The following is a 24,536-nucleotide window of genomic DNA, read 5'->3' as shown; positions in this document are numbered from 1 at the left end:
TCAGTCGATTGAATGAATTGATTGAATGAATGACTCAGTGATTCACATATACGGTGATTTGCTGCCACCTACCGCAGATTTTAGGTTTATATTTAAACTATAGATTCCTCTTTATCTCCCAAAATTATTTCAAATATTACTATTGAGCATTTAGTTTTTAAAACTAAAAGCAAACAGTCTGTGTGAATGCATTTAAATGCCACATCAGATGCAAATTTTGTTGACACTGATTTCATTTGACTGATAACAGCCCTATAGGTACTTACTATTTGAATTTATTGATTAAATATAAAAATCTGGCACAAAAAAATGATGCATACATACATTTAATTATATTAGAAAAAATGGTCTTATGAAGGTAAAAATGCCCATAAAAGGTCCAAATAAATGTACACTTTTTGGAAAAGGTAATTTCTGTTACTTCTACTAACTACTTCACAGAATATGAAGAATATCAAAAGCTTTAGAAGTCAACTATCCCCGGATGTCCTAAACCTGTCAAAGTACCAGCACAAGCTCAGCAAAATATTGTGCAATTATCATTATCGACAAAATTCCAGAAAATGTAGAGATATAATTTTTTGCCAGTATCGCAAACCCCTAGTTATAAGTGTGTATTTTTAGCAAATATTTTGTCTATAGGCCAGTTTCGGACAATATTTTCCAAAGAAATTTGAAAATTATATTTTTCTACATTTTCCATATTTTATTTTCTGCAAATCTCAAAGATCTTCACATATTTGAAAGGAATTCAACTATGAACAACAAAAACAGAATAAAAAATATGTCCTTTAGTGGAGACTAATTATATACAAAAGTAAATCTCAAACCAAGCTAATGTGTAAATTCACACAAGCGGCTCAGAACAGAAGTATTACATTGATACATCTGTACAGGAGGAAAATACTGCTGTTCTCGGCACCTGCAGGTTTCACTTACACATTAGAACGACTCAAATATCTGACAGACACAAGTCAAATACCAAGTTATTCACATAGTTTCATCTTCTCCTGATGTCTTTGAAGCAGTGAGTTTGAGGGCACTCTTCAGTCTGAGGCATCTGGTCTGACCTTTTTCTCTATTGAGAGACTTTACACTCCTGCAAAATATAAATAGTGAGTAACACAATAGTGTATATAACTAGTGTGAAAATGGATATGACTCCCACTTACTTGGCTCTAACAGTTTGCTTCATCCTCTTTCTGTTCCTCTTTTTTCTCATCTGTCGTGTCAGGTTGAGTTTGTGGTGGCGTGACTGGCTCTTCACGTGTTTCTTTGGTACTTTTAGTCAGCTGTGGTTCATCTTCACTTTTCTCTTCCGTTAGCTCTGGTTCTGTCTTCTCTTGTTTCTCCTTAACCTCTTTGTTTTCCGTAGTCACAGTCTCCACTTTTTCGTCTGGTTCTGTCTTCTCTTCTTTCTCTTCAACCTCTTTGTTTTCAGTAGTCACAGTCTCCACTTTTTCCCCTGGTTCTGTCTTCTCTTCTTTCACTTCAGCCTCTTTGTTTTCTGCAGTTACAGTCTCCACTTTTTCCTCTGGTTCTGGCTGCTCTGACTCTGTAGGTTTCATTTCCTGCTCACTTTCTTCTTTAGTGGAGACAGATTCTGCATCTGGTGATGCTTTGTGTTCTTCAAACACGTCTCCTTCGTGCCCGTTCGAAGTCGTGTGATCGAGGGCGGCTGAGGTTGGTTTATCCACCTCTTCTCCGCCTTCATCTGCACTGGACTTCCTGTGTCGGCGAGATGGTGGCCGCCGCTTGATGGAATGTCGAGCTCGACCCTGTTTAGATTTGAAAAGATGTTTGAATTCAAATACTGTAACAGTTTTTATTGGTTTGAATTCACTGACAAGCCTCAAACCTTGTTGATGCTTTTGAGAACAGTCCCGTCAGTGGGATTCTCAAAGCTGGTGGGAGTTTCCTCTTGTTTGGCTGTGACAATTGCCGGAGGACTGGAGGGGCTGCTGGGAGAGCCGGGGGAGAAGGCTGGCACTGGTAATTTTATCACCCCTGGGCTCTTTGGGAAGGGCGGAGGTCCCGTGGGAGAAAGTGCGAGGTTGGCCTGTGTGAAATGGAATGGAAAATCACTTCCATTATCTAAAGCAATACTGACCTCTGTCCACTAGAGGGAAACATTGCTGTGAACAACCAACCTGCAGTTTTTCAATGAGGGCTGAGTTTCTGTTCTTCCTGGTTGGTACTGTTTCAGCTCCTTTCTGAACGGATAAAAAACAAATCGGTTACATAAATACAAAAACTTTAATACTCAAGAAAAATCTGCATCATTGCATATTTTGAGTTGAGGTTAATAGTTCACAAATATAATTTCTTTATGCATTTAACTAAGGATAATATTTGAACTAAATTGTAAAGAAAGCTAGTTTTATTACTGACAATGTAGGGTTTCTTTCTCCTTCAATCTCTAATCGTCTCACCTCATCCTGGCCTTGACCTGCATCATTTCCAGCAGGCAGCGGCAGAGAGCGTGGGGGTCTTCTCCTTACAGGTTTGTTCTGGAACAAAAGAGCAGCTCAGATCCACATGCTTAAACATGTACATAATACCTTAACACCAAATGACTTCTACACTATTCTAATGTGTGCGTGTACGTTTTTTTTAAGAAGTCTCTTCTGCTCACTAAGTCTGCATTTATTTGATTCAAAGTACAGCAAAAGCAGTAACATTTTGAAATATTTTTACTATTTAAAATAGCTGTTTTCTATTTGAATATATTATTAAATTTTATTTTTTTTCTTGTGATTTCAAAGCTGATTTTTTTACATCATTACTTCAGTCAAATCATCTTTCAGAAATCATTCTAATATTCTGATTTGCTGCTCAAAAACATTTATTATTATGTTGAAAACAGCCGAGTACAGCTGGTTTATTTTATATATAGAAATTTCAGAAGAACAGCGTTTATTTGAAATAGAAATATTGTGTAACATTATCAATGTCTTTATTAACACTTTTGATCAAATGAAACCATTCTTGCTAAATAAAGGTATTATTTTTTATATTTTTTTTCCTAAAAAGAAAAAAAAGAGAAATACTGACTAGAAGTGTTTGAATGGTATAGTGTATAATGTTACAAAAGCTTTTTATTTCATATAAATGCTGATCTTTGTATTCATCAAGTGATCCTGAAAAAAAAATTCTCAACTGTTTTAAATATTGATAATAATAATAATGTTTCTTGAACAGTGTTTTCAGTATTGATAATAATCAAAAATGAGTATCAAATCAGCATATTAGAATGATTTCTGAAGGATCATGTGACACTGAAGACTGGAGTGATGATATAAAAATTGAGCTTTGAATACAGGAATAAAATATTAAATATATTAAAATATATAAATATATTCAAACACAACACAGTTATTTTAAATAGTAAACATATTTCAAAATTGTACAGTTTTTGCTGTACTTGTTTTTTGAGCAGAAGAGACTTCTTTAAAAACATTTAAAAAATCGTACTGTTCAAAAACTTTTGACTGGTAGTGTATGTTTATATAAAAAAAACTAAATAATACAAATAAATAACAATTAATACATAAAGCATTTTTAGAATGAAATAAATAAAAACCTTGGGGTGAAGGGTGGTCAGAAAAGAATGTTTACATGTATATTGAACTGATTCTGTAAATTGTTGATGTGAAAATAATAAATATAAAAATTAAAAATCAAAATCATTTTAAAAAATATAAAAAAATGAAAGAAAATACATAAATTACAGAAAAACAAATAAAATGCATCAATAAAATATTTTTAGGAATAAAACAATACATGATATTTAAAAAATGAAATATAGAAATACTTTACTATAATAGAAAAAGGGAGAGAGGAAAAAACATTGTTAAAAAATAATTAGAATATTTAAAAAATATGTTCATATTCATAATATTAATGATAAAATTAGTACATAATAATTACAAAAAAATAATGAAAATATTTAAAATAACAATACAAATTAATAAATAAAAGAGATGAATAAAACTATTTAAAATCAAATCTAAAAATAAAAAATAAAATACATTTTATAATCTACACGACTAAATCAAACGTTAAACATTCTGACATTAATGACTCTCATGTTGTTCCAAACCCATTGACCATCAAAAATATCTGTATTTGTGTTCTGAAGATGATCAAAGGTTTTGGTTTGGAACAACATGAGGGTGAGTAATTAATGACAGAATTTTCGTTTTTGGGTGAACTATCTCTTTGAGATAGTCAAACAACATGTTAATATGCACACATATGACTGAAACAGGCTTTGCTTGAGAGTTTGCAATGAGGAAATGTTTGAGAAATGCTACTGAGTAAGCGACAGGGCTTACAAAAGGGAAAAAGAGAGGAAAGTAGTGGTAAAAACAAGATAACTTGTGAAGATATCTGTCACCTGCATAGACTTGCAGCATAGCATTTCTGCGTTGCATAACATTCACTCTTATTAATATCTTTGGCTGAGGATGCCTTCCTTCGGTGTATGTTTCCTAAGCGATAGAATGACACTTTGCCAAGCGGTTCATGAGAATCTACACAATCAGTCTTAACATTCATAAGAACAAAAATCTGGGTGGCACAGAACCAAAAATAAATGGCAGAATTGTTCTAAAGAATGAGAAAAGGAAATTTGCTTCCTTGTCTGCAAAATAGGGGACAGGCCAAGAACTAACCTAGAAAATCTTTGAGATTTCCCCCTGAATTATACACTTCCTGTTCAAATGTACACAGAGGTTATCAGGAAACATGTCTGTGTTATACAATTATACATTCTAGTCGTAAGTACATGTTATATAGAGTTAATATATGAATAAATAATGTCACTTTCCAATTTAAATGTTCTTTTGCTTACGTTTTATCCACACTACACAGAAGGTTAACTGTTAACTGAAGGAAATGAGGAAAAAAGAAAGCAGAAAAATTGCAGATTAAAAACAAAATGATACACTATAAGCAAAAGCTAATTAAAAACACCTTTAAAAGATGAGATGACTTCGTTAAAGTCTAGAAAAAAGGAGATATTAGAAAGTTGAAGTGCAAAAGCAGAGAGGATGTGATCATATTCAGATAATATGAAACCTCACCACTTCAGTGTCTGTCGTATGGGATATTGGACAACTGAATTTTCCAGCTAGTTCAGCCACAGAGCGCTTTTTTACAACAGAATGCTCCTGAAATACAAAAATGTTAGTGTGTGAATGAGAACACTCTCTTTTCTTTTCATTTTTTTTTTTTGAGGTCAAAAGTTTACATACAAATCACTGATGCTTCAAAAGGAAACAAGATGCATTAAGAGCCAGGGGGTGAAAACTTTTGGAATTTGAAGATCAGGGTAAATTTAACTTATTTTGTCCTCTGGGAAACAGTATCTTCTATAGCTTCTGAAGGGCAGTACTAAATGAAATAATATGATATTTAGGCGAAATGTACACGTCTTCATTCTTTTCAAAAGTTTTCACCCCCATCTCTTAATGCATCGTTTTTCCTTCTGGAGCATTTGAACCTTCTGTAATAGTTGCATTTAAGTCCCTCAGCTCTCAAGTCCTCAGTGTGAAAAGATGGAGCTCAAAATCATACAGTCATTGTTGGAAAGGGTTCAAATGCACAAAAATGCTAAAAAAAAAAAAAGATTCTGAGGGACCTGAATGATTTTTCTGAAGAACAGCAGACGGTTTAACTGTTCAGGACAAACAAGGGACTCATGAACAACTAAAAACACCTGCAACCTTTATATATATATATATATATAACACATTTTCTTAATATGTATGAAAACACACACTATTGCATCTATTTGAAGACTTTTTAATCTTCTAGTAAAGATTTCTAATGACAAACCATTAAAAGTTCTGTAATGCTGACTTCTACAGTGAGGCTGAGCAAATGTCTTGTTTTTCATCACAGGAAACCACAAGAGTCGTGAACGCTCATTTAAGCCAAGTGATGAAAAGAGCGTGTTTCAAAGGAAATCTTTGAGAAAGTGTTTTTTGAGTCTTGCTAGTATCCTCAGGGGGACACAGGCTCATTCGGGTATGACTTCAGCCCGCTGTTATCATTCCCGTCTCAGGCTCTTCCATCCACAGGCTTCCATCTATGACCATTAGCTCTCTCACTATCAGTGAAGGGAAACCAGTGCTGCCTTGTCAAAAGTGATAGCAGAGTGTGGTATTTTAGGGCTGAGGCAATGTCTATGGACTTACACAACTGTTTGTTGTCAAGGCGTTCAGTCTCAGAGCTTTGTGGAAACCCGCGCGCACTAAGCTGCATGCAGTCTGTATTTTACAGGATGTTGGTTATACTATGATGAGGCAACTTAAGATAAACTGATGTATATAAGCCAAGTCAAAAACAGGAAGGGTGCTTGAGCAAGCCACAGGCTTAAAATCAAAAGTAATTTCCATTCAACCTATTTTTGAGCAAAGCTCATTATGAATGCAACTTTTTAATTCAACTTTCCCTGACTGTATACATGAAACCGCTGCAGAACCACTGCATTTTAATCACAATCCAAACAGACATGCTACATGTAGCATGAGCAGTTTTTGATGTAAATTAGATTGGATAATTTTACATTTTGAAGCAAAAACAGAATGGTCTGACCTTAGTATTGTGAAATGATGCAAAATATCAGCACGGAACAAAAACAGCAGATTGGCTGCATGAGATGCAAATTCACTCTCTGACAGCAGGTGCCGCACTTTTAAATACTACATTAATATATTATATGAAGGTAAGATGAAAAGAAAAAAAAACATCTTAACTTTTCTTAAGACAATTCCCTATATATATAACACATTTTCAATGTATGAAAGATCAGATTGATACATTGATATAAAGTGAGTCATTTAATCATTCACTCAACCTATTTGTTCAAAAACCAACCGTGTCTCATGATGAAAACGTACCTGTGGGAACGTTTTCGCATGATGCAAAATAAATACCAATAAGCACATATCACTGCAGTTTCCACAGAAATAAACACTAGAAGCCGTAAAACAGCGAGCACTTGTACACAGCTCCATTTGTTTTGCTTTCCGTATGTAACAAGCTTGCTCGGTAGCTCAGCCGGCACAGAATTGGACTTACGATGCAGAATTCTTGGCTACGGATCCCGTGAAAAACATGACTGAAAGATGAGACATCAAAAAACAAGGTAAAACATGCTTGCTATTGCATTTTTACGTAATATTTGCTTTTGTTCATACAATTGGGTAGGTTTAGGTGTAATGCAGATGGTACGTAATTATTAAAATGTCACAGAGCATTAGAGTTACCTGTTAGATTGTGTTTTATTAACGTCTACACCTACCCCTACCCTACACTACCCCTTACAATATGGAAGAAACAGTAATTATTGTACAGTACAATTGTATACCATCTAGCCTTTACCATAAAATGTACCATATGTTTCACATGAATCGCACTAGAGTTCGTTTTCCCTCTTGGTGTGGTTCGTCTGGGCAGGTGTGAATGTAGCAATCGCACTCAAGTGCTCACCAAAAGCGGACCTAAGAAGGAGGTCTCGTTACGCTTTCAAACAAACACTGGAGCGGTTCGTTTATGGTGAGAACATGATCCGAACTCGGATGGATGTTGTCACATGACTGCATTTTGGTTCGTTTCAACTGGTTCGGACCAGAGCGATCAGTGCGGTGTGAAAAGGACCCAAAACAGTAGAAAATGCTACAAAGTATCATTTGTTGCCCTTGGTCCGGACCAAATGAACCGAACCACAGATGTGAAAGCACCCTATATCACGCAATTCTGAGAAAAAAAAAAAGAATCAACGGATCAGCGAAACGCATATTTACACTGTCTGAATCATTCTATCCCCTATATAGTGCACAACGTGCCATTTACCGTACAGAAAATACAAATTCCGTGAACAAGTAACCAATTTAAGCCACAGCTTTAGCGTGTATTTATGGTGTAAGGGGCATGTGCGCCAGATTCCAGAGAGCATTTGACTGGACAGAAAGTTTGATGAGAAGCTGAAGTGCTTGTTATCAAAATCACTGATCCATATTGGTGGAAGTTAGAGACTGTAAGTTTTAAATTCTTACATCTTTTAAATGAGAATTTTGCCATTGTTTTGGAGCACATTAGTTTACAGATAACCTTAAAGGTTGTATCAGCAATTCTAGGCTGAAACATAAAGTGTCAATAAAAGATATGCCAAAAAAAACAATCGGTGCTACCAACCATTCCACAGCAAAACAAACAGTGTTCCAACCAATCACCGTCAGGGGGTTGGTGTTGTGGACTTTCGTACTGGTGCAGGGATGTGAGGGAGGCAGAGCGAAAGTCCACAAAACCAACCCCCTGACGGTGATTGGTTGGAACACTGTTTGTTTTGCTGTGGAATGGTTGGTAGCACCGATTGTTTTTTGGGCATATCTCGGACCCTAGGCTGACCACAGAGACGCGTTTTTTTTTTACAGCCAATTTATGGGGCAGGCAGCGAGCAGATCGTGAAGAAAGGTCAGCTGAATTTGACACTTTATGTTTCAGGCTTGAAATCGCTGATACAACCTTTAAGGCTAACATTTTCATACTAAAAGCCAAAAAAAAAATTCAATTTTCATTTCATGGGGACCTGGTATCTTGATGCATTCAGGCCTCTATTTAAAAGTTTAAAAAAAAAAATATTTTGCCCAGCCTCAGTCTGCACTTCTCTCAGTCCTGCCTGTGTCTGCTGCCCATGTGTTCCAGCTCCACTAGATCCAGTCCTCTTTAAGATAAAAGCATTCCATTATGACATCATTTGCCCTATTTAGTGCTCAGGATGGACAGAAAAAAGCTTGTTCTGTGAAATAGCTTGTAGCTATTTTAAATCTAGACATGTTTAGAATTCACTGATGTGATACTGGACCACAACACCAATCATAGGGGTATTCTTTAAAGCTCTCCATTGATGTATGGTTTGTTAGGATAGGAGAATATCTGGCCGAGATACAACTATTTGAAAATCTGAAAAAAATAAAAATAAATAATAATTGAGAAAATCCCCTTTAAAGTTGTTCAAATGAAGTCCTTGGCAATGCATATTACTAATCATAAATTAAGTTTTGACATATTTACGATAGGTAATTTACTAAATATCTTCATGAAACATGATATTTACTTAATATCCTAATGATTTTTGGCATAAAAGAAAAATCAATCATTTTGACCCATACAATGCATTTTTGGCTATTGCTACAAACATAACTGTGCTACTTAAGACTGGTTTTGTACTCCAGGGTCACATTTCTAAATAGAAATGTCTCAAAACAGAAACAGATTTAACAAGTTTAGCCTATATCATCCAGTTAGGCATGTATTTTGTCACCCAGCTCACTTCAAACTCCAGCCTGAGAAAACATTCTCTACTGTGACCCCCAAGAAACTTTCACAGAAAATCTGTCACTGACAAATTGACAAATTTATGCTAAGCGCCAAAAACAACATGGGAAGATGATGAGGACCTGCCCCAGAGACCGAACCACTCCCAGAGCGGAGCTCCCATGCCTGAAATGCAACATAAGAGCATGCTTGCCATTTTTAACACCAGCAACTGAGAAAAAATGATTTCCTTTATCCACATTCACTCTATAATCAAATTTATGAAGATTAAGTAAAAATGGCATTACAGTAGATATTATGCAAATGTAAAAATAATCTGGCACTGTTAGCATGTATTTTTGCTCTACTCTGCGGGAATATTTCACAGAATATTTTACTCACCCTCAGGCCATCCAAGACGTATGTGACCTTATGACCCTATGTCCCATGAACTATTTTAACAATGTCCTTACTACCTTTCTGGGCATTAAACACGACAGTTGCATTGCTGTCTATGACTGGTCAAAAGGCTCTTTTAATCAAAATATCTTAATTTGTGTTCTGAAGATGAAGGTCTTATGGGGTTAAAATGACATGAGGGTGAGTAATTAATGACAGATAGATACCGTTAACTCTTAAAGTGATGGTGTCCATTGATTTACATATTATAAAATAGTAAATAAACAGCACCTTTTCATATCATATCTGGGTGAACTATTCCTTTAAAACAAGAAGATAAATCACAAATAGTGTGGTGTTTACTTTTGAAAGGTTTAATGCAGACGCAGTGTATCTCACATGTTAAGTACAGGGCACTGAGCTCATTACTACTCATTTCAGGCAGGGTGTGGGCAGCTTTTCCCTTGAGACCCAGTGGGTGGTGAGATTTACAACATATGTGTGTGTGCCTTTGCACACATTTAACACACACACACACACACACACACACACACACACCTGCAGAGATGACTCTTGAAGATGACATCATCATTGCTGTGGTCACCACTAATAGTTTCTCCAACAATTTTACTACCTTTATAAACATAGTTAGCAACAAAAGAATGATTCCTTCCAAAGCTTACTTTCTCTTTGGCAGCAGTCGGATGACACAGGGTGAGTAAACAATGCAACAAACACAATCAATTCAGCATGAGGCTTTCTTCATCTCCAAAACAGAGGCATGATGATGATGACATGCTCGCTTTTTAACAGCACTGCAGTGCTGGAGCTAGAAATCAGCTCATTAAGCACAAGGCCATCATGAGTGTGTGAGCGCTTATGTGTAAAAAAACATCTAAGAGAGACTCTGGGGTATTTTGTCTGCATTTCCTCTTCAGCTGCTTCAGCCACATTGTTACCAAGGGCTGAAGTAAAGGCAACAAGGGACGCAGTAAAAAGATGAGAAAAATAAATACTTTTACTCAGCAAGGATGTAATAAAGTGATTAAAAGTGATAGTGGATTTTTAAATTGTTACCACATATTTCTATTTTAATACTGTTCTGTTGAACTGTTTACTCTAAGCAGCACAACTGTTTTTAAGATTGATGATAATGTGAAATCAGCATATTAAAATGATTTCTGAAGCATCACACGAAACTAAAGACTGGAGTAATGACTGCTGAAAATTTAGCATTGCCAATAAATTACATTTGAAAAAACTATTTTAAAAATATTTCTTAAAGGGATAGTTCACCCAAAAATGAAAATTACCCCATGATTTACTCACCCTCAAACCATCCTAGGTTTATATGACTTTCTTCTTTCAGATGAATACAATCAGAGTTATATTAAAAATGTATTATGACCTCATTAAAAATGTCACTTCCAAGCTTTATGATGGCAGTGAATGGGTGTTGAGATTTTGAAGTCCAATAAAGTGCATCTATCCATCATAAAAAGTGCTCCACATGACTCTGGGGTGTTAATAAAGGCCTTCTGAAGTCAATTTATGTGTTTGTGTAAGAAAAATATCCATATTTAAAAATTTATAAACCGTAATCTCTAGCTTTTGCTAACTGTTGTACACACGTTCATGAGTGGCGTTCCATCAGATCACGTAGGACATAGCCGAACGTGGTGATGAACATGGAATCGTACTGGAGAGAGCAAAACAAAACACCGGTCACAGATTAGAAATACAAAACGAGGATTTGTAAACAAATGCAGGAGGATTTCTATATAAGCCAAGAGGAAAATGGTTTTCCTTTGCTGTAAACAAAACTTGGTTCTTGTGAACGACCATATGACAGTTAGGAAAAGATAAAGATTATGGTTTTAAATATGGATTTTTTTTCCTTACACAAATGCATCGATTTGCTTCAGAAGACCTTTATTAACCCACCGGAGCCATGTGGAGCACTTTATATGATGGATGGATGCACTTTATTGGACTTCAAAATCTCACCACCCATTCAGTCATTATAAAGCTTGGAAGAACTCTATTTTGTATTGTATTTGTCTGAAAGAAGAAAGAAAGAAGTCATATACACCTAGGATGGCTTGAGGGTGAACTATCCTTTTAACATTACTTTTTTTTTTTTAGAAACAAAAAAATCGTACCAACCCTGGACTTCTGAACACTAGTGAGCCTTTGATGTAACCTGGTTTTTATAAATATCATATAAAAGTTTGATTATTCTAAATATCGTTTTACATTTATATGGGTGTTGCATCAATCTTTAAAGGAACACTCCACTTTTTTTTGCAAATAGGCTCATTCTCCAACTCCCCCCGAGTTAATAAGTTGAGTTTTACCATTTTGAAATCCATTTAGCTGTTCTCATGTTCTGGCGATATCACTTTTAGCATAGCATAGCTTAGCATAGATCATTGAATCCTATTAGACCAATAGCATCGCGTTCAAAAATGACCAACGAGTTTCTACAGTCGTGGCCAAAAGTTTTGAGGATTACATTAATATTGGAAATTGGAAAAGTTGCTGCTTAAGTTTTTATAATAGCAATTTGCATATACTCCAGAATGTTATGAAGAGTGATCAGATGAATTGCATAGTCCTTCTGTGCCATGAAAATTAACTTAATCCCGAAAAAAAACTTTCCACTGCATTTCATTGCTGTCATTAAAGGACCTGCTGAGATCATTTCAGTAATCGTCTTGTTAACTCAGGTGAGAATGTTGACGAGCACAAGGCTGGAGATCATTATGTCAGGCTGATTGGGTTAGAATGACAGACTTGACATGTTAAAAGGAGGGTGATGCTTGAAATCATTGTTCTTCCATTGTTAACCATGGTGACCTGCAAAGAAACGCGTGCAGCCATCATTGCGTTGCATAAAAATGGCTTCACAGGCAAGGATATTGTGGCTACTAAGATTGCACCTAAATCAACAATTTATAGGACCATCAAGAACTTCAAGGAAAGAGGTTCAATTCTTGTTAAGAAGGCTTCAGGGCGTCCAAGAAAGTCCAGCAAGCGCCAGGAGGATGGTCTCCTAAAGAGGATTCAGCTGCGGGATCGGAGTGCCACCAGTGCAGAGCTTGCTCAGGAATGGCAGCAGGCAGGTGTGAGCGCATCTGCACACACAGTGAGGCCAAGACTTTTGGAAGATGGCCTGGTGTCAAGAAGGGCAGCAAAGAAGCCACTTCTCTCCAAAAAAAAACCATCAGGGACAGATTGATCTTCTGCAAAAAGTATGGCGAATGGACTGCTGAGGACTGGGGCAAAGTCATATTCTCCGATGAAGCCTCTTTCCGATTGTTTGGGGCATCTGGAAAAAGGCTTGTCCGGAGAAGAAAAGGTGAGCGCTACCATCAGTCCTGTGTCATGCCAACAGTAAAGCATCCTGAGACCATTCATGTGTGGGGTTGCTTCTCATCCAAGGGAGTGGGCTCACTCACAATTTTGCCCAAAAACACAGCCATGAATGAAGAATGGTACCAAAACACCCTCCAACAGCAACGTCTTCCAACAATCCAACAACAGTTTGGTGAAGAACAATGCATTTTCCAGCACGATGGAGCACCGTGCCATAAGGCAAAAGTGATAACTAAGTGGCTCGGGGACCAAAACGTTGAAATTTTGGGTTCATGGCCTGGAAACTCCCCAGATTTGAGAACTTGTGGTCAATCCTCAAGAGGCGGGTGGACAAACAAAAACCCACTAATTCTGACAAACTCCAAGAAGTGATTATGAAAAAATGGGTTGCTATCAGTCAGGATTTGGCCCAGAAGTTGATTGAGAACATGCCCAGTCGAATTGCAGAGGTCCTGAAAAAGAAGGGCCAACACTGCAAATACTGACTCTTTGCATAAATGTCATGTAATTGTCGATAAAAGTCTTTGAAACGTATGAAGTGCTTGTAATTATATTTCAGTACATCACAGAAAAAACTGAAACAAAGATCTAAAAGCAGTTTGGCAGCAAACTTTGTGAAAACTAATATTTGTGTCATTCACACGACTATAGTATAGATTCTTCTATAGTTATTTCGTGTACTAATACCGGCAGAAATTGTAAAGCTGGGTTTTCTATGCCGATAAGATTAGGAACTACACTCCCATTCCGGTGTAATAGTCAAGGAAGTTTGCTGCCGTAATATGGCCGAAGCAGGCGGAGTAATACCACGCAGTGCCTGAAATTAGTTCCCAGCTAGGTTAGCATTTGCACATGTGCTGTGTGATATTACTCCGCCTGCTTCAGCCATATTACGGCAGCAAACTTCCTTGACTATTACACCGGAATGGGAGTGTAGTTCCTAATCTTATCGGCCTAGAAAATCACAGCTTTATATTTTCTGCTGGTATTAGTACACAATATAACTACAGAAGAGTCAAATATCGACTCGTTGGTCATTTTTGAACGTGATGCTATTGGTCTAATAGGATTCAATGATCTATGCTAAAAGTGATATCGCCAGAAGAGGAGAACGGCTGAATGGATTTCAAAATGGTAAAACTCAACTTATTAACTCAGGGGGGAGTTGGAGAATGAGCCTATTTCCAAAAAAAGTGGAGTGTTCCTTTAACCTGGAGACTGTGAAAACATCAAATATGACTGGAACATTAAAATCATTACACTAAAAAATAACGAAATTCAACCTAAACATGCTCTTCATTTTAGAAGCCCACCAGTACACGCTGCTGATTGTGCATCAGGCAGTGGAAAACAGAATCTTATTAGTGTCCCACAAAGAAACTGTTGTATGTCAAAGGGCTGAAGGACATGAGGAAGCAGCCATGATTCAATTTACACTGAAACATGCCTAATGAGAAAGGATACACAGGAAGAAAAGACAGACACTTTCTAAACATGTTCTAGAGAAGGCCATGAAAACAGACACTCAACCTTATGTGGTTTTGCTCTTCAAAACATGTCAGAATCTACTTTATAATGTAGAGGTACAAACTTCCCTCTCAGCATTGCTGAAAGGGACTTAGAGTAGGCATAAGAAATGAAATAAGAAGTCAACTCAAAAAGGTCTATAGAGAAAGCTACATGTTATATATCAGTCCTAGCTTGCATCCAGCTGGGCTGGTGCAGGACCCTCATTGTGATTTGCTCTATGCTTGCAGGCTCTCTTTTCAATATCCATGACATTGTGATAACATTGAGTGGATAATGCACCACAAGAACAGGCACAGGGCCAAGTATTCTACTAACTATCCTGAGCTGGGATGTCAAATTCAGCACATACAACATCCAGCCCATTACTGTTATCAAAGTTATTTATTATATCCGTTAAATATACAGTAGTCAACATTTGAAGTGGATCAAAACCTTTCATCAAAGTTGCCCTAAAACAAACAAAAAAAAAAAAAAAAAACCTGTTCTTGTCTTAGGACAACCTTATTGAACTTTTTTGATCCACTTCAAATGTTGACTACTATATATTATACTCTACTATATATTATACTCAGTTACAATTACATAAGTCTATTTGAAACTTTTAAAGGGATAGATGAAGGGATAGTTCACTCTTATAATATATGTTGAAGAATGTTGGTGACCTTCATTCTTAGCAAAAAAATAATAATAATAATAATTATCAGAAAAAAACAGCCATAAATAATAATAAAACAATACAAAATTTAAATTTGGTCACTTGCAAAACATCTATAACATATGGAAGCCTGTTTTTGTCACTGGTTAAAAAAAGAAAAAAGTAACTGGAACTTTTTATCTTTTAATCTTTTTTTTTTCCTCAGAATTGTGAGATATACTCGCAATTGAGTTTTTTCCATCATTGCATAATATAAACTCGCGATTGCAAGTTATATAGTCAGAATTGCAAGACATAAACTTGCAATTTACTTTTTTCCTGCAAGACAAACTTATAATTCTGATTTTTTTCTGAGAATTGCACATTTATATCTCACAACTGTGACTTTTTTTTCTCAGAATTGCATGATGTAAAATTCGCATTTGCAAGAAATATTTAGAATTGCAAGATATAATTGACTTTTTTTCTCAGAATTGCGAGATATTAACTCACAATTTATTTTTCTTTAGAATTGCATGATATAAACTTGCAATTTACTTTGTTCTTCAGAAAGTTATAATCAGAATTGCGAGACATAAACAATTAAACAATCTGACTTTTTTCTGAGATTTGCAAGTTTATAATTTTATCATTTTGACTTTATTCTAATATCACAATTGTGAAAAATAAAGTCAGAATTGCAAGATAAACTCGCAATTCTGAGAAATGAAGTCAGAATTGTGTGATATAAACTCGCTATTTACTTTTTTCCTCAGAAAAAAATATATAAATTTGCAATTGTGAGTTATGAAGTCGTATAAACTCATGATTGACTTTTTTTTTTCCTCAGAATTACATGATATAAACTTTATAACTTAATTCTGAATTATAAAGTTAGAATTGTGGGATATAAACTCACATATTTACTTTTTTTCTCAGAATTGCGTGATATAAACTCACAATTTACTTTTTTTCTTTAAAATTGCGTGATATAAACTCCAGTTTATTTTTTTCCTCAGAATTGTGTGAGAAAAAACCTGTGATTTACTTTTTTTCTCAGAATTGCGTGATATAAACTTGCAATTGACTTTTTTCTTTAAAATTGCGTGATATAAACTCCAGTTTACTTTTTTCCTCAGAATTGTGTGAGAAAAAACCTGTGATTTACTTTTTTTCTCAGAATTGCGTGATATAAACTTGCAATTGATTTTCTTCTCAGAATTGTGTGATATAAACTCAAAATTGTGAGTTATAAAGTCAGAATTGCAAGATATAAACTCACAATTGACTTTTTTCCTCAGAATTGCGTGATAAAAACTTGCGATTGAACTTTTTTACGCAGAATTGCGTGATATAAACTTACAATTGACTTTTTTCCTCAGAATTGCGTGATAAAAACTTGCGATTGAACTTTTTTCCGCAGAATTGTGTGATATAAACTCACAATTGACTTTTTTCCTCAGAATTGCGTGATAAAAACTTGCGATTGAACTTTTTTCCGCAGAATTGCGTGATATAAACTTACAATTGACTTTTTTCCTCAGAATTGCGTGATAAAAACTTGCGATTGAACTTTTTTCCGCAGAATTGCGTGATATAAACTCACAATTGACTTTTTTCCTCAGAATTGCGTGATAAAAACTTGAGATTAGGGCTGGGCGATATGGCTGAAAACTATATCACGATATCAGTGTTTCATATCGGTCGATATCGATAATTATTGATATTTTTATGACCCATTTAAAATAAGGACCAGGAGAAAAATATATTACACTCAAGCATTTTTATTTTAAACTTAACCTGCCTCTGATCATTATCCCCTCAGTTATTAAGACAGAAATGTCAACAACCATGGAAAACTCAAATAATTAAAATGTAAACATAAGTCTAAAGTCACAATATACACTTAATTATCTCTTAATCCTCAATTCAAACCCCTTTCATTGGTCAATGAAGTGAATGGTCAAGCTAATGTATGGCCCAGAAGTACGGCTTGACCATAGGTCAGAGGTTGTTGCAAAGTATTTGGCTGATTATATTTTTTTCTGCACAGATTGCTGGTTGCCAGTAGCCAACATTACTTCTTTCTCGGTACTTCAGCCTATACTTTGTGTAATAAAAAAAATATTTATTTAAGTGAAAAAAAAAAAGTCCAAAACTTTCAACATTTTGAACAATAGGGCCCTACAATCTTTTTTTTTTTTTTTTTCAGAAATTCTTGTTTTAATTTTTCTGATAATCAAATGAAAGCAAAATCACTGATTTATTTTTAAAAATAAAAATAAACGGAGCTTTGCTGTTAAAATTAATACATAGAAGAAAAATTATATTCAGTTAAAAAAAGGTTTAATAGTATTTTTGCAACAATTAAGTGGTGACTCTTTCTTTTATTTTTTATCATATATATTGTTTTATGTAAATTATTTAAATGTGAATATATAAACACCTACATTATACTGTACAGTAATACAAGACTAATATTGTTCTGTTACATGTTAAACCGTACTTTTATTTTGACAGGTTGCCATGAAGTTTCAGTGTCTAATACAGGATGAATGATGCTAGTTTCACTAATGAAACGGTAAAATTGACAAAAAGTGACACTCACAGCAGCTTTGGAGATGTATTTATTGGAGTTTGTCTGTTCATGTGAGATGCAAAGGCCAAAAATTAGCGGGAGCGTCACGTGTGCAATATGCGTGTAGTGAAAATAAAACGTGTCTCCTCCATTCATACTATGAATGGAGGAGATATAGAGGCAAACGGAATATGCAGGATTCTTATTGAAACGGTCTTTTTGCACTTCAGTTTTCACAGACACTAGTCCATATCGCGATCTGAATTAATTAACAGACCAACTTTTGATTTATTGGTCCAAAAATCGACGAATTCCGCGGCATTCCGCCCTATAGTAAAGTCCGTTTTTATGAATGGAGTCCGCGATCACGTCTGTGAGGAGACATTGTAAACGCGCGATCATGTAGAGACAGAAATCAAATGCCGTCGTGTAAATAAGATAAATAACATAAAACTATTTAGTTTGTTTAATACAACAACATGGACCCGTTCTGTAGGAAAGATAACCTTAACTTCTATTGTGATCTGGCGCTATGAACTGAACGTTATGGGGGGCTGGGCGGGCCGACGAAGAATACAAAATATCGAACGTTTTATCGAACACATTTTATATTGATATCGATCTCTTGTCTATCGCGATATATATCGTTATCGTTTTATCGCCCAGCCCTACTTGAGATTGAACTTTTTTCCGCAGAATTGCGTGATATAAACTTACAATTGCGAGTTCTAAAGTCAGAATTGCGAGATATAAACTCACAGTTGAGTTTTCTCCTCAGAATTGCGTGATAAAAACTTGCGATTGACCTTTTTTCTCAGAATTGTGAGATATAAACTCACAGTTGACTTTTTTCCTCAGAATTGCGTGATAAAAACTTGCAATTGATTTTTTTCTCAGAACTGCATGATATAAACTTGCAATTGCGAGTTAAAAAGTCAGAATTGTGAAATATAACCTCGCAAATTACCTTTTTTCCTCAGAATTGCATAATAAAAACTTGCAATTGAATTTTCGCAACTGCAAGTTATAGTCATTTATAGTCAGAATTGCGAGACATAAACTTGCAATTCGGAGAATAAACTCGCAATTCTGAGAACATATCAGCTCCCCCCGCCCTCAAAACTGGTCTTTATCACTCACAATTGCGAGTTTCTATCTCACAATTCTGAGAAAAAAGTCAGAATTGCAATATACAAACTCGCAATTGTAAGTTTACATGCAAATCTGAAAAAAAGTCAGAATTGTGAATAAAAAGTTGCAATAACATTATTTTATTATTATTATTCAGCTTCCATAATAACTTATTACAATTTGTATTTCATTGCAAAAAAATAATAATAATAATTTAATCAGAATACATAGCAACTAAATAGCAGTCAATAGAAAAAGACCTACCAGCAGTGACTGCTAACTAGCCAAACCTTGACCTCTTTAGTCAAAATTAGCTTAATGTCTAAATGTGTACAGCTAGCGACCTTAGTAACACTCATGGTTAATGCAACAGACATTCGAGGTTTGTTACACCCACAATAATCCAAAATTGTACAACAAAACCACACATTCGTTTCTGGCCTAAGCCACCATTTCATTTTTGAGTTCAAGGACAATCACGTTCTTCTAGAGTGATCTCTATCCAAAATTGCCCCAGTACAATGACCTCATGTTCTGGCTCGGAATAATTGGAGCGGATAGTGTGCTGGAAAAGTCGAGCCCTCGCAAAACACTCTGGTGTGAGTCAGTCAGTTATGATGACGGACTCCACCTCACACCCAGATCCCATCAGGGTCCAGTTCTTGAATCATTCACACAGTGTTCCAGGAGTATGACTCCATCCACAGCACGGACATCCACTTCCTGTAACAGGGCAACCTTTATCTGCAAGGTCTCACCTGACAGTGACACAACTATGAACCAAAGAACACTTTTGAATCATGGCAAGCAAAAAACATGCACATTGTGTCCTGCACTAAACATTTGCATCACTTGCTAATACTCCAAATGAAGTCATGTCCCTAACTTTTTGAAGGGTGGCTGGGACACGTTCACACCCATATGCTCTCGCAGTCTCCAAGCACAAGGTTCAGCAAGTTCTTTATGAGGTAATGAATGATCTCTTTCCTAAATGCACAGAACTCTCTCCAGTACAAAGAAAAAAAAAGCAAATATACAGGTCTTTTGGGGGAAGAAGCTTGATGTAGTTGGTTAATGTCATGTTGCAATAACATTTCCCTTCTCCGAATCTCTGTCTCATCTATGTGCACACTGTGTGGTTGCACACAGCTCTGACAAGAGAGGGCCGTCGCCCTAACAGCTGCCGAGGTGGGACTGACACTGACCCGCATGCTCACATAGCTGACATTCAGGAGATAATCAACTTAAATATCCCGATGTCCACGCGGTACAGTGCTCTGAGAGTCAATATAACCTAAGACAAAGCTGTAAAACAGACATGCTTTCAATGCAGTCAATCCAATCTTTTCAACTCCTAGAGGAATTAAATAATCATTAAATGTGGCTCAGCTCACAGTATATGGTTCCTCTGGCCTAAAGTATGCAAAAGTTCCCTACCATAATAAATTGAGTTGAGAAATCTATTTATTTAGTCTTCTGTTGTGAGATTTGTGGTATTTTGCACTGCATATCTGCGCAAACAAACAGTACTTCTGACCACAACGTAATTTCCGAACCAGACAACAGAAGCACATGCACAGAAAGCTGTTTTGTATGTTATACACTCACTTTCAAAGAAGCAGCAGCATATTGAATTTAGTTTTAATATTTGTGCTATATTGTGTAACACCATTGTTCCCTTAGTCTACTACATGATCATGATCAGTACAATGTGATAAAGCACACTATTAATATTGATTGTTGCAGACTCATTTGCATGAAAAAAGTTGCAAAACAATTGCATAGCATGCACATTTTTTACATGCAAATATATTAAGAATACTAAAAAAAAAAATTAAGTAGACCTAAAAAACAATTTGTTATTCAATTTTTTGTTTTTCTTTATTAAAAATATGCTTAGGCATTTATTTTAGTATATCCAACTCAAACAATTAAACATCAAAGTGATGTTCAGAGATTTTATCAAAATGGTTTAGTAATTTATTATTGTGATATTTGCAAAGATATTGAATTATTTATGGCAGTCTACATGGGCCATTCTACAGAACTGGTGCAAACTGCTGTTTCACAACCAAAAAACACTTTATATTTTAGATGTAAGCTCATTCTATAACCTACTGAAACACATAATATTTAAAATGTCAGGAAGCTTAATATATACAGTGCCTTGCAAAAGTATTCATACCCCTTCATTTTTTTCACATTTTGTTTTGTTGCAGCATTATGTTAAACTGCTTTAAATTACTTTTTTCCCACATCAATCTACATTTCATACACCATGACAAAGCACAAAACAGGTTTATAACAACTTTGCAAATTTATTAGAAATAAAAAACTGAAAAAATCCCATTGCATTAGTATTCATACCCTTTTCTGGGACACTCGAAATTTAGCTCAGGAGCATTCATATTGCTTCTAGATGTTACTACACTTCGAGTGGAGTTAAACTGTGGCAAATTCATTTGAATGAGTATGATTTAGAAAGGCACACACCTCTCAGAAAAGGTCTAACAGCTGAAAATGCATATCAGAGCAAGAACCAAGTCCTGAGGTCAAGATAACTGCCTGTAGAGCTCAGAGACAGACTTGCGTTAAGGCAATGATCTAGGGAAGAGTTCAGCAAAAAATCTGATGCATTGAAAGTTCACAGAAACATTATCCATAATGGAAGACGATTGGAACAACTAGGACTCTAGAAAATGTCTGCCAGCCCCCATCCAAGCTGACAGAGCTTGAGAGGTGAAAAGTTGAGGCAAAGAATGGCAGATAATTGCCAAATGCAGATGTGCTTGTCACATCATACCCAAAAAAACTTGAGGCTGTAAAGGTGCGTCAACTATGTACTGAGTATGAATACTTATGCAATGTGCTTATTTCAGTGTTTTATTTGTAATAAATTTGTAAAATTTGCAAATCTGTCATTATTATGGTGTATGGAGTGTAAATTGATGCGGGGAAAAACTAATTTAAAGCAGTTTAACATAATGCTGCAACAAAACAAAATGTGAAAAAAATGAAGGGGTATGAATACTTTGCAAAAGTATCTAAAATTGTCACTACCAAAACAAGTAATTCCAGTAATTTAGAGTAATTCCACAACATTTAGTTTTTATATATCTACAACTGTTGAGAACAGTGCTAGCTAAACATGTACTGATTAGCATCTTTGAGCTAGGTTCAAAAGTATCAAAAATTGTCACTACCAAAACATTAAGTGGCGTTTCGGTTGTTTTTTTGTTTTGTTTTTTGATGTTATCCCATAAAATTGTCACTACCGTAACAGTTACAACTGAAACAAGTAATCGTTTCAATAGTGACAAAAGGAATATATAATCCTCATAGCTGGGGGAAATAATTTTACATTTTTTGTATTTTAGTATGTTTTAGTAGTGTTTTAGTATGCAAGTTAAAATTCTGTAATGTGATGTGGTCACTACTAAAGCATTACTGTCACTACTGAAAATGTGCCGTCACAACCGAAACATTGGATGTTTTATCAAAATTGAAGTATATTGCATTATCAACTAAGATGTTATGATAGTGTTTGATTCAATGCATATTCAAACTAATGGAGTTTGAAATCAGTATGATCAACGTTTTGCCTTTTACAAAGAAAAATTTGATTCAAAATACAACAAATCTCATAAATTACACTTGAAATATAATGTATTTGTTATTGATTAACCTCTTAAAAAATTGTAATAAAATAGCAAAAAATTAATTTACAATGTAGATGAAAGCAAAATCTTAATATATAACCCTTATAATTGATTTTTATTACCGTTTTGGTAGAGAAATTTGGGGAGAGGAAATATTCCAAAACTTTCTGAAAATACAATATGAGAATTAACTGCACAATTATCAGAAACATGTACCAGACAACATAGAAACTTGTGGAAAATTTCACGTAATTTGCCTACAAGTCACTAAAACTGCACCCAGCATGCTGTCAAAGCTCTTTAAAAACGTAATTCTTTTTCATTGGTCTCTCAAAAACATTCAGAGATGTTTTTTTTTTTTTGCTACTTAACCAATCACTTCATGCTGATTTCAGCTGTCAATAAACCTCCAATCTGCAAACAAGCACGTGGGTCCACCATCCAAACGCGCCATTTTAGTCTATCTTACGGATGAGGTTACACCACTTCCTGTGTCAGTTAGTTTGCTGCCATTCCAGTCATACTTTCTTACTAACTTGAGACATGTTACAGAGGCAGTGTCAAGTCAACAGGATTCACTGGGTTGAAGAGTTACTGGCGTAAACACAACACTAAAACTGCTCATAATGAGAGCAGCCTCTGCAAACAAGGTTATGTAAATCATGATCGATGGAGGTTTGCAGGTGGCTTGGCCAATCTGAATGACACAGCCACAGCTATGCTTTATTCATCTTTCACCCACTGACTCCAAACTTACATATGACTCAGACAAAAACCTGTGGAGAATGTTATGTGGAATGTAAACCGTTATCTCATAATCTTGACAGCACATATATTTAAAAGCATAACTAATTTGTCTGTACTAAAACAGATTAAAACCTGCCCTAACAGTAACTCATTTAAAACAAACAAGTATAAATCAAATGTCAAAAAGTTGATTTTTTTGAAAATGTTCAAATATAGATGTTATGATGTAAAATGAATATTAAAGATACTCCTCAAGATAACAAAGCTTTACAAAGTGTGGAGTGCATGCAGCTTTAGTGCTGTTAAACAAATATGTTGATAAACAAATATTGAAATGTAACATGTTCATTTTTACTATGCATTTTGTACTCAAATTAGTACTGTAATTAGTAATTCAAATCTATTCAGTAAGACAAATGCAAAACACAGGCTTTTCTCTAATAGCATAATGCAGTTATTTCTGTGGCATCTATAAAAGCTGATGCTTTGCCATCTTGAATCATCTTGTGGAATCTCATGGACTGAAATGCAACAAGTTTTGTTTACTTTGTAGCAGACAACGTGTGAAGAGCAGTATACCAAATAAACTTGCAAATTTGAGGGGGGAAAACGCAACAACAACGGTTAAAAGCGGAAACACAGTAAATGATTTCATACCTCCATCTTCCAGCGTTGTTGGCGTGTTCTCAACTTCTTGTCGCTGTTTTGGTCTGACACTTGCTGAAGTAAGGCGCGCGCTCTCTCTCCTCACACGAGCGCAACGTGCGCGCGCGTTCTCTTGCTCACAAGTCAAGAGGGTGGTCGTTAGTTATATTTAGGTCTGACTCTTACAACATTTCCACGGTCAAAAGATTGTGCCATACTCTGCTAAAAAGCTGTTGCAGAGAAATGGCCTGTAGTTTCTTACACATTTTCCTCATTACAAAAACTAACGTTACTCATGAAATCTCTGTGCTGTGGCGTGCTGAATTTACCGTTAGTACGGTGTACTTGGTCGTTTTAGACAAAGAACTGCACTATTGATAAACATATAAAGTAGTGTTAAAGCCATGAAGACTACAGAAATATTCTAGATGTCATTTTCGAACGGTTTTATTCTACATTGAGCAAGTCGCCCCCTCATGGGCGCAGCCATGTTTACATCAACATGATG

The 24,536-nt window shown here is 35.5% G+C and overlaps 1 protein-coding gene across 2 annotated transcripts; it reads right to left on the bottom strand.

Moving 5' to 3' along the window:
- Positions 1-680: 680 nt before the first annotated feature.
- dub (duboraya) lies at positions 681-24,162 on the bottom strand. 2 transcript variants are annotated; one of them, XM_073825040.1, is made up of 7 exons: positions 24,041-24,111; positions 5,088-5,174; positions 2,433-2,510; positions 2,151-2,213; positions 1,859-2,059; positions 1,173-1,778; positions 681-1,099 (listed from the first exon to the last, which is right to left on the bottom strand). In XM_073825040.1, exons 1-6 carry the CDS (start codon positions 24,044-24,046, stop codon positions 1,179-1,181), a joined length of 1,035 nt encoding a protein of 344 aa, XP_073681141.1. In that variant the 5' UTR covers positions 24,047-24,111; the 3' UTR covers positions 681-1,099; positions 1,173-1,178. The 2 variants fall into 2 exon arrangements, with proteins under 2 accessions (XP_073681141.1, XP_073681142.1); XM_073825041.1 differs by lacking the exon at positions 5,088-5,174 and having other exon boundaries at positions 24,041-24,162.
- Between the last annotated feature and the right edge of the window lie 374 nt (positions 24,163-24,536).

Source organism: Garra rufa, chromosome 19 (genome assembly GCF_049309525.1).
Source record: "Garra rufa chromosome 19, GarRuf1.0, whole genome shotgun sequence".
NCBI lineage: Eukaryota > Metazoa > Chordata > Actinopteri > Cypriniformes > Cyprinidae > Garra > Garra rufa.
This window is presented reverse-complemented; position numbering and strand designations above follow the sequence as displayed.

What these genes read in the sequence shown, in the direction of transcription:
- dub (XM_073825040.1), bottom strand. An exon ending in ATACGACAGACACTGAAGTG is followed by an intron (nt 2,511 to 5,087) that starts GTGAGGTTTCAT and finishes CTTTTGTTCCAG; the next exon opens with AACAAACCTGTAAGGAGAAG. An exon ending in CCCTCATTGAAAAACTGCAG is followed by an intron (nt 2,060 to 2,150) that starts GTTGGTTGTTCA and finishes CATTTCACACAG; the next exon opens with GCCAACCTCGCACTTTCTCC.